This window comes from Varroa jacobsoni, unplaced genomic scaffold (assembly GCF_002532875.2).
Source record: "Varroa jacobsoni isolate VJ856 unplaced genomic scaffold, vjacob_1.0 scaffold_934, whole genome shotgun sequence".
NCBI lineage: Eukaryota > Metazoa > Arthropoda > Arachnida > Mesostigmata > Varroidae > Varroa > Varroa jacobsoni.
The window spans coordinates 26,072-46,691 of NW_019213836.1; the positions used below are offsets into that span (position 1 = coordinate 26,072).

General features: G+C 39.5%; 3 protein-coding genes across 9 annotated transcripts in view; 1 reads left to right on the forward strand and 2 right to left on the reverse strand.

Moving 5' to 3' along the window:
• Nucleotides 1-889: 889 nt before the first annotated feature.
• Nucleotides 890-11,238, reverse strand: Sec63 (translocation protein Sec63). Its single transcript, XM_022841493.2, has 4 exons — nt 9,578-11,238; nt 5,037-6,320; nt 4,255-4,845; nt 890-2,118 (listed from the first exon to the last, which is right to left on the reverse strand). Exons 1-4 carry the CDS (start codon nt 9,851-9,853, stop codon nt 1,942-1,944), a joined length of 2,328 nt encoding a protein of 775 aa, XP_022697228.1. The 5' UTR covers nt 9,854-11,238; the 3' UTR covers nt 890-1,941.
• Nucleotides 11,239-11,893: 655 nt separating this feature from the next.
• The window catches only part of GlnRS (Glutaminyl-tRNA synthetase), a 94,162-nt gene continuing 85,435 nt past the window's right edge, over nt 11,894-20,620 (forward strand). The window contains exons 1-3 of the mRNA XM_022841506.2: nt 11,894-12,193; nt 13,287-13,493; nt 13,932-14,237. Coding sequence (XP_022697241.1) covers nt 12,077-12,193; nt 13,287-13,493; nt 13,932-14,237 — 630 coding nt within the window. The 5' untranslated portion in view covers nt 11,894-12,076. The remainder of the gene's footprint in view (nt 12,194-13,286; nt 13,494-13,931; nt 14,238-20,620) is intronic.
• LOC111265105 (uncharacterized) overlaps nt 14,534-20,620 on the reverse strand; it is a 71,522-nt gene continuing 65,435 nt past the window's right edge. For 2 of the 7 annotated variants that reach the window (XR_015312932.1, XR_015312924.1), the window contains 2 exons: nt 15,978-18,918; nt 14,534-15,697 (listed from right to left, as the gene is read on the reverse strand). The gene's annotated coding sequence lies outside the window, so the exon portion shown is untranslated. The remainder of the gene's footprint in view (nt 15,698-15,977; nt 18,919-20,620) is intronic. The other 5 variants (XR_015312929.1, XR_015312925.1, XR_015312928.1 and 2 more) reach the window with 5 other exon arrangements.

A 20,620-nucleotide genomic window follows, 5' to 3' on the forward strand; every position in this document is an offset into this window, starting at 1 on the left:
CTGTCTGAGTTGTTCCACGCAACATACTATTATAGAATAATGGAATAATATGGCTCTTTGCAGAGAAATTGGTATCAGTTATTTAAAGATTGTAGAGCTGAATTTGAGGTAAATGACCATTTCAGGTTCTTTTGAATAATCCAGAATGCTAATGCTATAAATTTTATCTTTCAATTGACCTTATATGTTGTCCTGCGTATCGCAAACGATACCATACCAGTAACAGACTGCCTTAACGAAGAGACACTCCATGTGATAGCTTTCTTGCCTGTAAACGTATGCTGAATGTCTATTAAAAAGCTAGTAAATTTTAAAAGAAGAAACTAATCATGGTTTATAACGGGTACTGATCACCCCTTCGGTAACGTCGTCTGTTGTTTTCACTAGTTTGACACTTCAAATTCATAGTTTACACCTGTTCCAAGTGTTTCAATAATATATCTATAGGAAATATCTGCATAGCAAAAATATCGAACACTTGCTAAAAATGCATTCAAAAAATACTGTATTGCGATTAATCTTCCAAAGAGCTTTTTTTGGCTTCTAAAAAATCTTGACCGACGTTATCCGTACGTATAAATAAAAAATTGAAGTCCTTACCAGTATGGACCGACCTTAAAAGTTGGTTGTGAAAACGATCTTGCCTAAAAGATCTAAAATTTAATTAGCTTCTACATTCAAATTGGCCCAAATGAAAGATCACATACATCCGATAAATGAGAGTCAGATACCTGAAAAGCATTTACACCTCAATTGATATTTTCAATTCAGATAGCACTTGCCTTCAACTGCAAATAGCTTCTCAAAAGTTGGAAATAAAATAGGCGTCGTAACCTCATTCTATTTCATCCGCTGACAGGTTACCTAGGAAAGTGCAATACTCAGAAAGTAAAATATACCAAAATCTTTTTTAATTATCAATATATATAATATTGATCATCACCTTAATAGTAAATCGGCTCTTTTTACTTCCTAAGAGATTTGTAGTTCGCTTCATAAGAAGATAGACTTCGTCTCATTGTTTTGTCATCTCTGTTGAAGGACAAAATCGCCGCCTATGTCGACAGAAAAGTATGCGCCTAATAGCAGTCTCGTCTTTTCTCGGCTGTTTTGATAATGGCTGCAGCAGTCATAACGTTTGTCTGAGACAATGTAGGGCCAAGTCCGTGTACACTATAACTTGTTTTTTAATCCGATTTTATGTTGATACTATTGATTCAAACGCAGTTCTATATCACGTCAAAAATCTCAAGCACATCTTATGAGTAACATATAAAATGCTTTAGGATATCGTGTGTTGTCCTTTTGGGGGCCTTGTTCGAAATGTTTTAAATATTTCTAGACGTATTAAGATTCCTTTTATCCGGTTGGCATGTTCCCTAATATAATGATATCTTCCCCATGTTGCGCGTTTTTGGATACATTTGGTAAGAATTACGCTCAGTACGCTATTAATGTAACCGTATATCAAATTTACTAGAACTCCAAGAGGATGAAAAACCAATTAACAGCAAGCTCTGTCTGTCATGATAAAATATGGTTAAATCCGTAGAGCAACAATTACATATCCTAGATTTTGAGCCCGAAGGAGAAAACATATGTCGGCCAGAAAACGAAACAGGATGAAACGCTTTTTTGTCATGTTCCTCGAGCAATCGTCGATATATTTGATACATACACCAACATGTCATTGATACATGGTTACATGGGATGATTACATGGTGCGATACAGAAATATTTCGTGGCCGCTGCATAAGACCACCGACGCGCGAATCAATGCCTCAGACACGACATGGCAGTCGAAACAATGCGTGTGTATAAGTATGTTCGCATTGTCGATGATTTTTCAAAAATAAGTCACAAAGATAAGTCAACAAAGAACACAGCTTGGTCTAGTTATTTTTAGTCTAGGTCTTCCAATAGTAGCGATAATAGGTATCTCTAGTCGTCGTTATCTGAATCAATTTCGTCATTACTGCAGAGATCAGAATCCTCTACTGCCGAATCCTCGAGTTCCACTTCCGACTCCTCATCGAGGGCCTCCCACTGTGGGTGAGATTCGACAACTGGTTTTGCTGGCTTTACCTCGATCTTGACGTCAATCTGCTGGTCGAAATCCTAAACAAGGCAACATAAGTAAAAGCAGCAAACGGCAAAGGGCATAGCTGGCATTTAATATATCATTAATATTATATATATATATATATAAGAATTAATTTGATAACTGACATAATAGTTTTTCCTACCAAAGTCGAATTAGGTTTTGCTACGCTGGCATGAACTGATGATCCATACTGGTTGGTCGTTTTCTATTAAGCTTTGCAACTGATATTTCACCGTTAAACACTCGATTCGCAACTATCCTGGATACTCTACATTCAAGCCATTGTGTACAATTTCTTGGTTCCGATTGTGTTCGAAAACGCTTTTAGCACCGATAACAACTTATTACTTTATTAACAATCGATGGAGCAACTTCTACGACTTTCTTTTATAGTGGCTGTCTGTGTGCTAAAGAATACTACCAATACGTGATTAGTCCCATCCAATTCAACTAAAAGCGTAAAACCTGGACGTGACTGCTGTCACTGAAGGTCAAGGGATCTTCATCTAGCAGCATGCGTCACGATCGCCAGTTTTACTCAAAATAACCTTCTCATGAAACAAAAAAATGTCTGTCCAAACACAGTCAGGGAACAAAAAGCACCTGAGAAAAGCAAAAAGCTTTGTCGCTATTGATTTTTTACTGATGACTAAGCCAAGTTCATAGTAAAGTGTTAAAGGATGGTTAATATAGAAGGCTCTTGTGACCTTATAGAGACTGTGTTGTTACTGCGTCCTTGTATAATCTTTTGTTGATAACATTATTACCAATCTATAATAATGTTGTCGTGCCTCAGATATTCTAATAGAGCGGCATTTGTCAGAGTTCAGCCACCCTACAAATCTAGAAAATCGCAACCACGGAAACAGCTTTGTGACCTTGAGATGTGCGTTCCGCCTTTATTTCGAATTCGACGCGTTCGATTAACCATTGTTTTCATTTCACGACGCCCGTCTTTTTCTACCTCGTAACGTAATTGTTTGGCCACATTTGTAGACAGCGTAGCCAATTCGAGAATAATCAACATTGAAAGGTAACAATACAGCAGACCCAACAAATCAGAAAGAATCAATTGTTTACATAGAACACACTTATCGCTATACCCAGAAAAATGTAATTGTGCACCGCGTTCAACAGAAGACAATGTTAACAAACGATCTGAACTCTTTAAAGAGTAGTGGCCTTCCAAGAGTTGATTGCTACTATTGAAAAAACATTAGTAATAGCCTAGTACCAGACAACCCGAGGCATCGTTGACGATCGCATTTCCTCTCGCAAATTTTGCTTAATTATATTACGTTCTCGAAAAGAGATTTTTGGTTTGTGTATAACCATCTTTAAGTAGGCCTCAAATGAACCATAATTTTTATGAGACCAACTCGGGATACTCATTTATTGTATTACTTTATAAAGCAGTGCTAGTAGGCACTATCTTTACCTAAAATCATATTCAGTATTAACGGGGTTTATATAAAATACTAAAGGTCGCGATCGCAGTTACACCATGCTAATTCAAGATATAGACGATTCGCCCGCCGCACTGTTTCTTTTAAATGCTGCCACCACACGAATTGACCGCGCTTCCAGGTGACGGAAATCAATCATGACTGTCGTAACTTATACTATATGTGTCACACATGCCGCGTGATGCCGTTCGAATGGCTTTTATGCTTCGAAATTTCTTATGTGCCCATAATGCTCTGTCTGCATCATGGGCACCTAGGAAACTTATGCACCTGTAGTAAAAACCTTAAGAAAATGAACTTCAGCCATATGCTTTTTTTTTTAGCTCGGCCACAGGTCGTAGGTTTCAGTTGTACAATTTTTTGCGTTGTTGCTTGACTTTGCCTGATATTTCTTTTTTTGGTAGTTTGTTAACTACTGTTTTGTCCAACTTAAAAAACTATATAATATGTAAGCTCACTATATCACCAAATAAAGTTTCTGTAAAAATTTCCATTTTTGTGAAAAAGAGCTCTTTGTGTATTATATCTATGGGACATGATTCTTGAATTTGAGAAGCTCGAACACTGATTCGCTTTTTCCAGCCTAACAAAATTTTACGAGCCAAATCTCCTGGACGATTCAGAATAAAATAGTGTTTAGCTTTTAGCGAACGATGTGTTGTGTACTTCAGTAACTTTACTCACCTCAACGTAAGAGTCACTTTTCACATGCAAGGTGTAGTGATAAGTGCCGGGCCGATGTGGGGCAGAGAACTTCAGAATGGCATCCTCTTCTTCGACCAAATTCGTCATAAGGAACGGTACCGTTGTTAGTTGTTGTTGCTTTTTGTCGACGAGGTACACCCACCAGAACTCCTGTTTATCCACAGGAAAGTATGGGGCATGTACCGAATGCGAGATCTTAGGAATTTTGTCCATGTTCTTCTTTTTCTTTTTCTTTGCGTTGACGTCGTCAAAATGCAACTTTTCTTCATAATCTGATTCTCTATCTTTATCAACAACTTTGAGAGCGTTACCACCCTCGGCGTCACTGTCGCTATCCTTGCCCTGGCTAGACGGCTTTAGCCGTTGCCGAACTTCTGTGCCTTCGTTGCCACTTCCGTCACCACTTTCATTGTCCTTATGAGAAGCCCGACTTTCGCGCCCAGCGTCAGTCGCTGATTCGACTCCGTTCTCGCGGGGAACATTGTTTTCCTTACTTTCCTCCTCTTCGCTATCATTGTCGCCCTCCTCGGTAACTTTGCTGACAATTCGTACGTTTGTCGGTTTTTTGCTCTAAAACATGGTTGCATGCAGTAAGCGTTAGTATTTTAATCAAGGACGCTTAGTAATCAAGTTCGAGGTTGTTTTCGCTAAGGATACTGGATATTGTAAGCTAGCTCTTGCCACAGCTATATGCAGTGGCTCCGAATTAAAACAAAAGGAGCACATTTAACATACGAGTATACTAAACGAAATACACCTACCTTTGCCTTTTTCTTGCCTCCGGCTTTCTTATTCTGTCCCTTCTTGAGCCAATTAATCTGTTTTGGTTTATCGTCATCCCTTTCCTCTTTGATCTCTTCCTCAGTGCGGTTGAGCACCTCATCGCATTTACGTCTTCGCATCGTAACCGTCAACGTTACTAATGAGTCAGCCGTGATCGTGTCGGGATCCTCATCGTCGATAACTTCGAGCTTGTAACGGACCTCGATCGATGGCATCCGCTCGAGGCATTTAAGAACCTCAAGGTATTGCGTGTCGTCCAGGAAACGTAGTATTTCACGTCGCTTCGTTTCGCTCAGCTGTCGCAACTGATCGATACTTCGGATATGGGTTTTCCTTGCTATAAAATATCGTAAATGCTCCTCGTGCACGTACGGGATTTGTAGCAACGGATTGCGATTCTCCCACAAGGCTTGCACGACGAGCTGGCATAACTTGATAGCATTCTCTAACGTCTCTAGCTTAGGCATACGAGGTATGTGACCATTGAGGTTTAGCATTACCAGCTGAGCTGTGCACGAGACGAATTCGCTAAGGAGAACAGGGCACTTTTTGACGATATACCTCATGTCTTTGGCGGCGCCAGCGTTCAAAGGCAGTCGCAGCAGGTGAGCGTACAACAATGCTCTTGCCTTAATTGAGTACTCGTAGTTCAGTGGAGGCTCACGATTCTTCTCGCCAAAATCTTCGATCTTTTTGATGAGTTGTGGAATTTCTTCGTTGTCAGTAGGCCGCATTTTCATTTCGGGATTGTGGTCAGACTTAAAGTCGAGTGATGCTGCAATGATCATGACGACTCGTCTCAGTGTCATCAGCGATGTACGATTTATAAAATAGAAGTACAGCTGCGTTGTGTCAAGTAGAACTTCAAGGTCTTCGCCATACTTCGCGGAGCGGTACCACCACACGCCGACAGCTGTGGGTAAACCGATCATAAACACCAACATGTAGGCGCCAAGCACCCAAAATGAATTCTCCTTTTCGACAATCCACGACGGCAACGCGATGCCAAATGACATGGCACCAGGTCCGTCTGGGTTTCCATAGGTTTCCCAGTTTTTCCGGGCCTCCTCGTCCGTCAAAGCAGCATATGCTTTTGCGATCTTCATAAATTTAGCATCATCACCTGTTTCCTGTTTGTCTGGATGATAGATAAGGGAGAGCTGGCGATAGGCTTTTTTTATTTGCGCGGTAGTCGCACCAGGGTCCAACTCGAGAATCTCATACGGATCCCATTTTACCCACGTGTCCTCAAGGTGTTTAACCTGAAATCAAGTAAGCAATGAAACGACACTGAACATTATATACACGGCAATGGCTCGAAAGCTAAACAAGAGTATTCAGACATTTTGTAAAATGCCTTCGTTAACTAACTATTTTATATAGGTTCTATTCAAACCAAAACCACACGGTATTCATGCAATTTTCGACGTAAGAACAAATAAATGCGACATCCCTTAAGTTATATCAGCCGTTGGTACTAGAAAATATTGCTAATTATGATTATTAGTATTTATTGTCCTGTAACTCTGTGGCTGTTTTCAATTTTAACAATTTCAATCGCTGTCACTATGGTAGTTCATTTTGTTGTAGCTATACTTATAGCAATAATAATTGCTTACTCCTATAATATTTTAATTATATACTTTATGACGAGCAAATAAGGCATATTCTTATGGCTGCTTGCAGGCGTCCGATTGCTCTGTTATAGTTATAATTTCAATATAATTAAATAAGCAGGTTTCATATTATCGAAAGCGTAGAGCATATTTGTTAAACGGTTTTGACAACCGAGGTCAGTTGCTGTAATTTGGCCATAAAAAAATCTATCCAAAAAAAAAAATTGATAGTTTTACAAAGTTGGACATTAAGCAAAAAATAATCAGGATTTTAACATTCTACTCTAGAATGGGTAAGTTTTGCATGTGAAAAAAGTGCAATAGAATAGTTGAACAGAGCAGCTAGAAATAGTGATGAAATTGAAATCGTCAGTTTCTTTACACTTATACATTATGCGTACTAAAATATATTTCGCAGAACGCACTTTACTGTAAAATTGTTAACCTGTGACCATGGAGTGAGCAATTTTTTTTTTCAGTATTATTACAGTTATATAGAGAGAACTGTGATATAGAAAAAAACACTCGGTGGGGTACTTGAGTTCTGGACATGATTGTAACAAATTTTACCATGCTCTTACATGTGCGTATGTAGAACCATACAATATTAATATGTTTTGCGCTTTGATATCTACGCTGATGAAATTCGCTCAGCCACAGATCGCTATCAGTACACAGTAAATAGTGAATCAAATGCAAATGAAAACATGCCTGATCAATTTGTAAATGCGTTAAAGCGCATGGCTGTGAGCATACATTTTTATCATCAACAAGTTAACACTCGTTTTGCGATTCATATACGAACGCTACTCTCCGGATAATCGTTACAAATGTTCAGCATTGAATCACCCTGTATAATGTTGAGCTAACTCAGACTAACAATCGACGACGCCTGTGAACAGACTAATGCAGTCGGTTCGACGCCGACTGAACTTCACTAAAGATGTTCAATAGCACTGGCATGGAACACGCAACTGTAGGTTGTAAGCCTCAAAAATCCACCGCGTCACGGACGCACTAAATTTAATCCTCTTTGGGATGACTGGCTATCCCCTCCGTATTTACCTGAACTACAGTCATTTTAGTGCCAGAAATATTGGTATTCTCCACCCGCTCAGATCACGATTTTAAATCTAGAGAAGAAAACTAGACAGTAAGTCACACTATTAAAAACCGTCCGAGAATAATAAGAAAAATCAATTCGCACATGAATAACTCCAATCTGTGATTTTATATTTTATTTAGATATTGAAATTTTTAGACGTGTAGTCTTGTGCAAATTCGAGTAATGCCACCTGTCGGTTCTTTTAGATTCTAAGCCGTTAGATATAACCATAATTTGGATAGATATTAAATATCGATATAAAGGTTTGTACCAACAGACTCTGGTCAATATCGAATATGTCCCTCTTGAATCTATTCAAGTATCAAATGCATATACACAAAAGGACGACATATTTGTCCCGAAATATTACCTGCTAGTATAAGTTTTATTATTCACTTATTAGCAGAAATAATATTAAAGCTGGCAGTTACTCAGATATTGGCATATTTCAGGTTACATAACAATATGAGATATACAATTCATATGCAAGGATACCTAGACAAGAACGATGTTGCTAGCATATAATTTAGTGCGACACTGTTAACATGTTACGACAGTATTGCAGAGACAGGCATAAAATAGGAATACGCAGGCCAAGCTGTGAAGCAAAACACAACGGATACAATCCAAATACTAGCATTGGCTCCACTTTTTCTATAAAATCCAGTTTTAAACTTTTCCCAAGCATTACTTTGGTAAGTACTGCTCTGTTTTTTTGTGGAATTCTGACATTTCAAATATCTACGGTAATACAATTCTCTTCTCATAAAAACAACGGCTGCTCCTGAAACAAGTTCCGTCAGAATTAACAAGAAATCAAGGCAATCGAATCGACTGGATTCCAACTGGCAATTATGACCAGGCAGTTCGCTAATCAGCCACCTTTCAAGAAACTTTTTTAAAATCCAGACCGTTTTTCTATGTTGTGACAATACTTGACCTGCTATAATTTGTTTACTGGTTAGGATGTTTTATGCTTCAGACTTAATCTAGTAAAATAATTCCTTCCTGAAAACCTTATATTTTCTTTATTTATTCGTATTAGTCAAGCTAAGCATATGCAACCATTTGAATTCCCTCTTAGTTAATTATTTAATTAGGTAATAATTAATAATTCTATTATATATATATATATATAACAAAGGATTAATTAGTTAAAAAGGCTGTGCAGTTTGTACATAATGCCTCACATCGTCCAATCATAGGTTGTTAACATGTAATTAATACTGGACTAAATTAAATGTTTTGCCATAAGCTTTTTGTTAATGATCTAGCCAACTTTCTGAAAGGCTAGCATTATACAAGACATTAAAAACAAATATAGTCGAAGCTCATTTTTATCCTAGAACATAAGGACGTTTTACGAAAGAAATACTTATACTTAATAATTATATAGGTAAAGTTATTCAAACTTTTAGCTTTTTATTTTTAGCTAGCAAGTGTTATTTTAATTCCCAACTTTAAGTAAAATTCGAATGTAAAATTAGTTAAATTAATACACAATATAATATAAATTTCATCCTGCTGAAGCTGTTTCATTCTTGAATGATGTTTCATAAAATTGTTTTGTACCATACATCGATGTATTGCACATGTATTATCTTTCGGCAATTATTAGATTAGGTTGAAGCCTATTTCTTCAGAAATCTTACTGAAGTCACCAAAGCCGTGTGACAATCATTTTGACCACTCACTTCGGTCTATCATCTAATATATTTTTCCCTCACCTGTTTTGTCGCGCTTTTTTAACTGCTTTCGACAATACCTAATACTTTACTAACAGGTACCAGGATCTTACCTTGTAGATACATGCGAACATCGCAATCCATCCAATAATTATTAGGACGCGAATGATACTATTTTTTGTTTTAGTCCATGGGGCAATCTCCTTAAGTCGAGCGTTCTTCGTCTGACAAGGTGGGCATTGACATTTCTTTTTGTCCTCCTCAACGTCTTCTTTTGGTTTTCGTGGCCATAGATAGTACGTGCAGGGTAAGATTACCATTGCCAAAAAGGCGAGCAAAAAATAAAAGAACGTACTTCCACTTTCATCATACTGAAATTTAGATGCCATAATTTTGACAACTTTTGTTGTTGCTCTTTCAACAACTACTTCTGAACTCACTACCGCCTTATGAAGCTCAACTCACGACGAGAACGGAACGCTCGTATTTCAGCTACAAGTCGTTTCGCTGTGAACTACACCTGTTAGTGTTGCTGATCCGGTATATGGAATATCGTCCTCCTTTTTCATTTAGACCAAGTTGCAGGCTTTCGGAGATGTTAACTCACTGTTCTCTATTTTGGAGGAGTTTCCGAACATGTTCCGTTTCGTCCGCTCTCGCCGTGCCGGCTTTTTACACACCACTGAGGAAACACAAGCTATCAACCACTTCACAGTTCTGCTTACCCACAAGCAGGCATTAGAGGCAAACTAAGATTACTTTGACAAAAGCACGAACTTTTGAGCTATTTATCGACGTTTTGTCTTATTGGTATCTCCCGTAGTGGATACCAGCGTAGGAAAATGCTGCGTGGCAGAAACTGTTATGTCAGAGTAACAACAGCAATATGAATTCGAGGGAGTTGTAGTAGAATCTTCGGTTAAACAATACTGCGAAAACGCGATGAGGCCATGAGACAATTTGAAGCCTTTGGATCCTTTCGATGGTTACGTTTTGTTGGTGCTTCTGTTAACTGCCTATACGAGCTTACGTTTATTTTTTTCTCTTTGACTCTTTGCTAATCACTCGGCTTTAATTATTGTCAATTCATCCCTGTCGACAAAAGCCGACGTCGTGCTCAAAATCCAACAATAGCACTAACTATTTGCTGCTGAGACCAAACGTCCTAAAAGCTCGATTAATTGAAAATCAGCAATGTGGTGTCGACTAAAGCAAACAAACCATGATTACTGTCCTATGCTGTGTTCGTGTGGTTGCCGATCTCCAAACTCTCCTATGCACTCCTCAATAGCACGCGAACCAAAACATTTAACCTAAATACTGCCGGCTCCATTCAGTGCTCATGTAACAACTCTGGCATTTGTAGAAAGTCGGCTTTTGACTTTTGCTGCTGCTTTTGGTTCCAACACCGTAACATAATAATAGCGTGGCCTGCGTCTCCAAAATTATACTGGCTGAAACAGCGGCTGGCAAGCAGACGCGGCGATAGCTCCAGTTAATGCTGACCGCCACGACCAATAAGCTTGCTTTCATCACACAGACGGAGGCACACACGCACAGTCCCTAGACGATGTCGGATAGCAGGTTATCGCCTCCGTACTGCTGTTTTACCTACGGTGGTGACGACTGCTGCAAGACCCTTCGCCACAGACAGACAACAACGACTAGTGTCAGTCACTGTACGGCTGCTGCTGATAGACCGCCGACAAATACCACTGGCGACCAGCGTCAGCGCCAAAGCTGGTGTTAGACACTAAACAAGTCACCAGACGAGACCAGGCGGCGGCGGTTACAAACAGAACATAAAATTGGTGACGTCTTCCGTCAATGCGGCCAACAACACAAAAAACACTTTCACAGCCGAACGACGATACTACCGTCAGCTGATCAGGATTAGAGAGCTGGTGCTGATCGATCGAGCACCCGGAAGCTGCCAGAAAGCAAGGCCGTTGGTCTAGCATTTAAAGCTATAGTAAATGTTTAAATAATAGTACGTATGCAAAGGAAATGTCTCTCAGGATGCACGAACTGTACGAGAGAGCCACGAAAAAGGCAATCTCATATGTGGGTGAGATATACAAGGCATGTTTATAGCGGATGAAAAGACTTAGTGCTTTATTATATCTAGAAATCGTTTCCGGGGAAAATAACAGGGCGTCTATGTTGCATTGTATATGCTTAGATATATATGAGACGGTGTATGCGGTATCTTTGTGCGATACGATAAACGGGCTGATTCGAAGGAACACATGTAGGTGCAGAATTAATGGTTGTAAAATTAAGGCGAGAAAATTCAATGACATGTTGTCTTATCTGCTCGAAGGGGCAACTTGAATACGTTTTTTGTTCACACTTACGCGAGCAGCTGCGGTTATGTGCACGTCGTCTGCTGCAATGTTTACAATGGGCGCCTAAGGTTTACATAGAACGTGCCGGGTCACTGCATGCGCTCAGCAGAAAGCTGTGTTATACTCTGTGAACTTCACGTAGAAAGTACCGGTGTACAGCTTTGCGCCGGATAGAATGAAGTCTTAGTGTGAAGAAAAGTTTCAGAGTCTACGGTGCGAATAGTTTAGTGTATCGTGCGTGTCTTGTACTGTTAAACGAAGACTATGGCAGATACTGATAAAGTGAGCAAGCTAATGTATCTCGGTCTGACCGAACAGAAGGCGCATGAAACCTTAAAGAATGAGATTCTCACAGGAGCACTGATAGACAGCGCTGTCCAGGTTCGAAAACTTTCACATTATCTACATCATGTAGTATAGTTATGCATATGATAATTTTCTGCAAGTGTCAGTGATTTTCTTTAGCATTAAATAACTACATATAAAAAAATAAGAATAGTACCAATAACGCATACGGTATGGGCTGAGTGGGGTCCTTTTACGCGGATCAGCTCTATGGGTGAGTTAGTTCACCATATTCAGTTCTACCGATAAGTCCCGGTCTGAAAGGGGTGGTGCTACGTGTACAATTACCATCTTTGATAATATTTTAGGGGCTGTCAGGTATCATTTCTGGTTCGTTTACATAATAGTAATGTTGCCCAAGTAAATACAGCATCAAATGCGCGTAAGGATGTGAAACTTGCGGGAACACGTGTCATGTGGTGTTTAATATACCGCAATAGTTTTGTAGCAGTAACGAACTAGAGCCTAAATAGAACCAAATCGAATACTACACAATAATTCCCTGTGTATCTGGTATGTATGAAATATTTTATTATAATTCTTGCCGCCCACTCTGATATATTTTGATTGATAGGTGGTAAGTCTGCATAAAACTTGCCAGAAAGATTTTTGCCTAAGATATGTTAGCAGTCTTGATTTCTACTTATATGTCGCGGTACTGACGAAACTTTTTAATATCTTTTGCCTATTTGATTCGCGTTAGTTTGCAAATTATTATCCGTAGGGCATATGTGAAGTACCTTAAAGTCGCCACCTAAGTTTAAGACTTAGAAACTCAATGCATCGGTGCTTATATACGTATAAAATATAGTATTCAGAATCTGTCATTTTGCTATTTATTGTAAATAAATATCTTCATGGTATCTGGTTGAAGTAGTTTTATTTTTATTGGCAAAATCTAATCCATCTATGGCACGGGATAATATGTTGATGAAGATGAATGAACATTATTCATTCTCGACGTACCAATTTTGACTTGCGATAAATGAGACCAGTTTGGTTACAATATTAGGATGTTAAACCAACGGCAGTGCTTGCCGTTATTCTCTCAACAATATGTTATTCCGGCGATAGCCTTGCAAGCCAAAAAAATTTCACTTACTTTTTATAGCCGTCTTTCGACTCACAGGTATCGACTATTCTTGAAGGCAAACTTATACCAAAAACAGTTTGCAATCTTGTTTACACTGCATGCTCGAAGATTAAGGCTCAGGCTCGTGGGCGTCTTCCTTTGCTTGTCGAGTACATTGCCAATGGGAAAATTGACTCTGAAGTAAAGGTTGGATTTGCCCTTGATTTTCTTCTTTCGCATCCGCAGGGCGACTTCGATCGAAAGGTAGGGCTCATACAACGAAAAAGTACCATATGCTCGTGTTAAAATTTGCACAGGACATTCGTATCCGGCGCAAATAGTTACATACAAAGACTGCAAGTATTCAGTAATGCTCGTACTTTCCGTTCGAACAAGAATGAGTAAAACGACCTCAGTAGAACGTTTTTTCACTGCGACGTGCACCTCTTCGTCAAATATCGATGTTTAGAAATATTGTAACAGGTGTTTAATATATAATATACGTAATGAGTTCACAATGCAGATCTTTCGAATTCAAAATACAAATCAATCTATTCAATTCTATGTATTCTTAAATCTTTGCGTTATTACATATAAGAACCTTCCTTAACTAAAGAAAAGGCGGTATATTTATTTTTGTGTGTTTTAATGTAAACCCGGCTTTATCTGCATCTACCAATAACCTTACCTATTCCTTGTTAGGAGTTTGAACGTGTTAGCGGTGTTGATATCGTAGTAACGCCCGAACAAATCGAGAAGGCTGTGGAAGAGATCATCACGCGCCACAAAAGCGCATTAATCGACCAGCGTTACCGATACAATGTTGGCGCACTCCTGGGTGAAGCGAGAGCTTCAAATGCGCTACGCTTTGCTGATGGTAAGAGCGTCAAAGCTGAGGTGGACATGCAAGTTCTTACCCTGCTCGGCCCGAAGACCGAGGCCGACCTCGTCAAGCCCAAGGGTAAAGCCGCCCCCAAAGACGGCAGCAAAAGCGCGTCTACCGGAGGGGTGAGTTGTGTTCTTATTAATACTTTTTATTTAGTTAGATGGCGGTGTTTACCTGTCTAGTATTTGCCATAGCGTTATTTCATATCAGATAAACAGGGAATACATTTAAATAGCTGTAAGAAGGAAATTCTTGAATTAAGTAACTGTCATATAAAGTCTTGTGCTATAGTTCGCGGTATATGATCTTGAAGGTTGGCCGAAGAAAAGCTATCCGCGATATCGTGACGTAGCACACTTTGACATTCACCAAGCGCATGAATTCGGTTCAATAGCCGAAAATAAAAAAGTTTCAAGAGTGAATTGTATAAATAGGCTGTAATTTATTTCAACTGAGCTTGGAAGGTAACAAACCTTCATATCTTGCGTTGCTTAAATTAACCATAACAACTTTAATCTGCATTGTTGCTTACCATGTTTTTCATCGCCTTATATGTCACGCCTATGACGTATAACGCAAATATGTGTGTCATAGGCCTGTATAACTGGCCAATGTTATTGAAATTTCTACTGCACTCAATAAATTCTTACGTAATTAATCTTTCAAACACTTCACAGGTTATCATATTCTATAGCGTAATTGGTACTGGCTATTTTACGGGAAAACTTTGTCATGGTTTCGCTTATGAAATAAGCGATGCACCATATAGTAAATCATATATTTAAAGGGGTTCGATTGAGCTGAGCATCGTCCTGTCATGTATTGCTATCTTTTCGCTCAGTACTTGGTTAAGCAATTGAAAGGTACATGGTGTATTGATTACTTCACAGATCTTTAACGGATCTTCATCCCAGTAGTGCACCTCCGAAATTAGTTGTTAAATAATGCCTCAAATATGACTTTCTCAGGAACAAGAGTAGAGCAAAACATTGTATGCGTAGATTCCTATACACGTCTGAAACGCCTTTAAAAGGATTGTTTTAGAAAAGGAACTGTTTACCTTGATAAAGATCTTTTCCGACTTTAGAATCATTCATCAATTTGCATAGCGAATCCTGAATTAACTATATTATTGAACGTATTCAATCAGTTTTCACTGGCGATACAAAATAAGTAATGCTTATTATATTTTACTGAAAGAAATATTTTTAATAATAAGTGTAGGGAACGCTGTGCTCGGTCGGCAGTGATAATCATTTACAATAAAGAATGCAGCGCACATAAGTGCTTTTCCTATAAACATTAGCGCTGGGCGGAAACGTGAAAGGGCGACGAAAACGACTGCTACCATTGAAAATTGTTTAACTAGTCGATGAGAACTAAATCGGTTGTTAAAGATATGAAGCCAAGGTGTTTCGATTGTTGTAGAGTGACTTTGGCAATGCGATTTACAATTGAATTGTTTCGAAACGATGATAATGCCAGTATTGATGGCTCTATTGCGAGTTAAAATGTCTCAGTATAAACAGAACACTTCAACAGCTGACGATGCTTCGCCTACAGCAACATTTTTCTTTTTCACCTGGAATAAATGTACGAAAAGAGGAATGAACTAAGTGTTGAATGGTTGTGATGGCCAGCACCGTTCGTAAATTGTGTTAGGCCTGTCTGAGGTTTTGTTTACTTACGATATCCAATACACTAAGGAATGCTTTGTCTAAAGAGCTGTTCGTTTGCTCCCATTTGTCATGCTCATGTATAACCAAATGTACGTTATATCATTCATTGATTCGTCCAGTTCGCTTTTTTGCAACGGCGCACGCAACACTTATAAAGGGCATATTTACTTGAACCTTTCCTACCTGGAATTTCACATCGCGCGGGCTATAGCATGACCTGCACGACGGTGCTCTCCGCTCCTTTACGGTGTATAGCAAGGACCTCCTGTCATCGAAGATCGAATATCGGTTTCCACCAGCGACGCCTGTGCTGAATTTGGCCCACGTAGAGGTCATTCATCTCCATGAACGTCGTCTGTGCAAAGCAATAGTGTATAAAAATTGAAACCTGAAAGAGAGCGAGAGTAGGCGTGATAGGAAAGGTGGAAGGAAATCAAAGAGAGGACGAGACAGCTTAGATGACCAGGACTAAGCGTTGTGAACTTAAATACGAAAACGGTTATAAAAGATCTGTGGCGCAAGAGCTACTTCCAGCTTTGTCTACTAAATCAACAGATTAAGAGGTATTACACATTTTCGCTGTACCGTTCTTCTTCTTCTTCTTCCGGAAAGACTTGAAAGATCTGTGCATGAAATAAGATGGTGATGACCATTTCAAGTACGATAATATGTTCAGAAGAGCCAAGCTTGTGCTGGATGATAGACAATACGTTTCTCAACAGAATGCACCGGAGGAAGAGTTTCTGTTAATTAAAATTTGCCTGCTCTACCTTGTTTATGTATATGTTCGGGTTGCTTCATTGCCGTGAAGTGTATTGCGAGCACATTGCATATAAGGACATATGTATGCATGGGGAATACTACGGAAGAAATGATAGCGCTCTTACCTCACGACAACAGTGGCAATGACATCCACAACGGCAGTAGTTTTGTTTTCGGTAGGCAAATAGTATAGCAAATAGGTTCACCCACAAGATCGTTGATACGAATGTGCAAAGGACAAAATTGACCGCACAATGCTCGATTTCGAAATCGCTTTCTTCGGTATAGTTCATAATTGGCGTACGGTGTGAGTCCGTTAGGACGAACTCGGTATCAGACGACAGATAGCTGTCCTCTTTACAAACAAGTAGGAATTGAAAGCCATGAGAGCAAAAGGCGTAATTCGGAAACACTTGATGAAAATACAGTATAGAGTCAGATAATAATGTGTTAAGATAATAGAAAGCATATGGGTTTACCTAAAATAACACGAAATACATTTTGCCTAATTAGAGAGAGACTCGTCTCTTAAAATTACTATAATCCATCAAATCTGATAACTAAATGTAGAATTCGTGCATTGTTTTTTTGTTGGAGCCTATGTTATCAAAGTGCATTGAAATTCCTTTGTATGACTGAACTGATCAATTAGTATAGGGCTCCAATTTACAACTTCCTAAAACCTAAAGAGCTTCAAACAGATACCTTTCCAATATTATTTTTATTATTATCGTTATGATTTTTAGTTTTGCTTATTACTGTTCGTAGCGGGGTGATTGCGTCCCGCGGTCTTAAACTTACGAGGTTTTACAATCATCTCCTCTTCTATTTTCTGTTCAAGGATGGTTTTTCGAATTCAGTTAGTGCCGCGCTGCCCATCCCAGAGTCGGATAGGCTCACGCATCCGTCCTTTGGTTGAACGGTGATGGATTTAAAGGGTAGATTTATCGTTTTATTTCCTGTGATTGTGAATGGCATCGCAATCGTTACTATTTCTGTTGATCAGGGGAGGGTTACAATGGCTCCGGCCAGGCCACGTACACGTTATTTCGGCTGTAGTAACTTGTCATAAATGCCCACTAATCAAAAAGAGGCCGTTGTTATTAAACCAATTTGCCATTGCTTCAAACAAGAAAAATATCATCGAAGCCGGCCGCTTACTGTTGATTACCAATAATTGAAAAAGCTAAACACGTATTTTCTAGGATTACCTGCGTCCACATGTGCGAGGTTTAAAAGCGGCACGGAACTTGGCAAGCAACTATCTTATATGAGAAATAAGTGCATTTGGGTATACTGATTATAGGGCGTATAGTAATAGCCGCAGTAAATGGCCTAATTAATGTTCTTATATTCATTTTCTATAGAGTTCTCAAAAATAGCTAAGGGTATGTACGGTGAACTTTTGTAATTCAGCGTACATAATAAATGCGAACAGTATACATAGCACTCATATTGGTACTCTACACAAAAAACTACTTTTTCTGAAAATCCATTTCCTTGTGCATGTTATGTACTACCTGTATATGCTTCTACATCCTCAGGATTTTTTTTAGATACGTATACATGCGATACGCAGGCTAAACACTGAATTAAACCTATAAACGGCCAGATCTTGCGGTATTCGCGTAGATTTTCTTTTAACAATTATATACTGCTTCTACCCTGCCAAAGCTACCATGATGGCGTGTCTCTTTGTCGAGTACATTCATTCATCATGCATGAAAAGTAATCTATCTATTCTAATTTATGATCGTACCTGGAAAGATGACGTGATAACTAGATATTGTTACGTCCTACTAGGCCGGTCTATTAGTTGGAATTGGGCCTGCCAATCGGAAAATCACTGCGCAGCTTTGTACCGTAATGCTGATGCTATATGCCTGTCCCGATTTTGTCGCTAATCGTCGTTCGGCATTAAGCGCCACTTTGGGGGTAACCTTCGTCAAGGACAAAAATGTCGGCGCAGGGTTGGCCTTTTCTCTACTGGTCGGCCTCTCTTTGTTGGATCATCGCAGTTTCTGGAATCGCACCGTCAACCGAGACACCGACTACTCTATGGAGTAATTTTTATTTCTTTTATTTTAATTTTTAAATTTAAAAAAAGCTTCTATAGATGTTCCTAGATTTACCTTCGTATCCGCGTTTTGGATCGATGTTTCCATCTTGATACAAACAAAATGTACGCTGAGCCGGCGAGGCGATACGTTGCATCATACTTCAACACGCATAGCGGTCGAGACAGCGTCGCATTCCGCTGATACCGTAAATTACCAAGCGATGAAGCCTAAGTAGTCTGGATACCAACAACGAAAAGGATAACAAACGCGCACTGTCCATTTCTGCTGGTAAACGTTATGGCCTGTTCAGGGAGAAAGGAAACAGGTTAGGGAGGCGCAAAACGGGTGGGAACAACGAGAGTGCGTCACGCATGTCAGGTCGAGTATGTAGGCTAATTACTAGTGACGGTAACGTGAATTACGAGAGTTCGATTAATGAGAAACTGATTACTGGTATTGCAGCAAGACACGTTACTATGTACTACATTGGCTCTTACATTAAATAGAAAAATATCGATTCTTTTTATATCGGGAAATAGTAATGACTATTAACCATGAAATACTAGGAATGCCGAGATGTGCTTGAATTCTATTACCTAACTAGTGAACTTCCATTGCGAAACTGCTGAGTGCAGCATGTGTCTCAAATTAGGTGCTCAGTGGTAAAGTGTGATCCTGAATTATGTTCTAACTGGTCACTTCAATTGAAGTTGGTATACAAACTGGATGACGACGTACAGACGTTTGGCAAACTGTCAATAAATGAATAATTATAGGAAACTCTGGGTCCAGTACTCATAACTATACCCATCCCAAAAAATTAATGCCCAAATTACGTCAAGTGGGAATAGTAAGCATATTTGAACAATTGCTATCTCCACTTTTAGTGCATTAACGACTAAAGAGATCGATTCTTTCGATTAACTGTAAGCTTACTTTCATCTCTTTCATGCGCGTTTTGCTACAGATCTATTGTGCCTTCCCGTGGCAGATTGCAACATGAAGATGAAATATTTGCTGAGAATGTAAAATATCCAGCATCTGTATTTGTAAAATATTCAATTGCAGATGCGTATACATTTTCTTAATTTTTCGACACGTTACGGTTTATGGCATTCCTGGGACGACGGTAGTACGCTAAGTTATTGTTGTTGAATAACAACGGTACTAACGAACAACTTTCACACAGAAACCAACAATAATAATAATAATAATAACAGCCCCAACAGCGGCGGCAGGTGGCCAGTCAAAGCCAGTAATAATGGTGAAATCGACTGCAATGGGTGCAGCGTCTGAGTTATCTTTTTTCAAGGCCGTCCTACGTTTTCAAACGATAAAACCACAAAATAACGCGCCAGTAGCAGCCAATCGAGAACAACGAGCAAATATCGCCTGATGTGGTTCGTTGGTGTGGGGCATTCGGGGAGAGGGTTTGAGGACGGGTTTCTAAGGTATGGACTCTTAAGGGGTGGAGCTCCAGCGTGTATAAAGGTCAGGCCGACGCACACGCTACGTTGAATTCTACCGTGCGACTAACAAGAACGAGAGAGAAAGAGGTGTTTTGGTAAGGGAGTGCATGGTCATCGGTGGATGGATCGGGTAGCTGTGATGCAAATTAAAATTTAATGGGAGCATCAACCGGCGCTGCATCGACGACACAACAAGGGTTCTGGAAATGGCGAGAAGAACCGGTGAGTGCAAAAAAGGACTCAAGTTTTTAAGCAAGAGAATTATAGAGCGAACTGCTAGGCCTTTTCCTGCTGGTTCTCTTTGCTGCTGGTGCTCTTGCTGCTACTAGAAGTATAACGACGACAGGGAAGACGGTTGTACTTTGGGGTAAAGCCCATAAAATGTCGGAGAGAGGAAATGCACACAACACGGTGACCGACGTAAAGCGGTTCCCATCGTCGAAGGGAGACTCTTCTGCACTACGATATGCTGGTCCAGTTAGAGCTAGCTACGCAGTCCTGTCGTTCACCCGGCCGGCTGGCAGACAGGGATCCA

Bases quoted from the DNA above. Each gene is read 5' to 3' on its own strand.
- Sec63 (XM_022841493.2), bottom strand. From the start codon at position 9,853: ATGGCATCTAAATTTCAGTATGATGAAAGTGGAAGTACGTTCTTTTAT. The intron at 4,846-5,036 runs GTAGGTGTATTT...ACCATGTTTTAG, and splicing joins GAGGCAAGAAAAAGGCAAAG to AGCAAAAAACCGACAAACGT. The intron at 2,119-4,254 runs GTGAGTAAAGTT...TGCCTTGTTTAG, and splicing joins AAAGTGACTCTTACGTTGAG to GATTTCGACCAGCAGATTGA.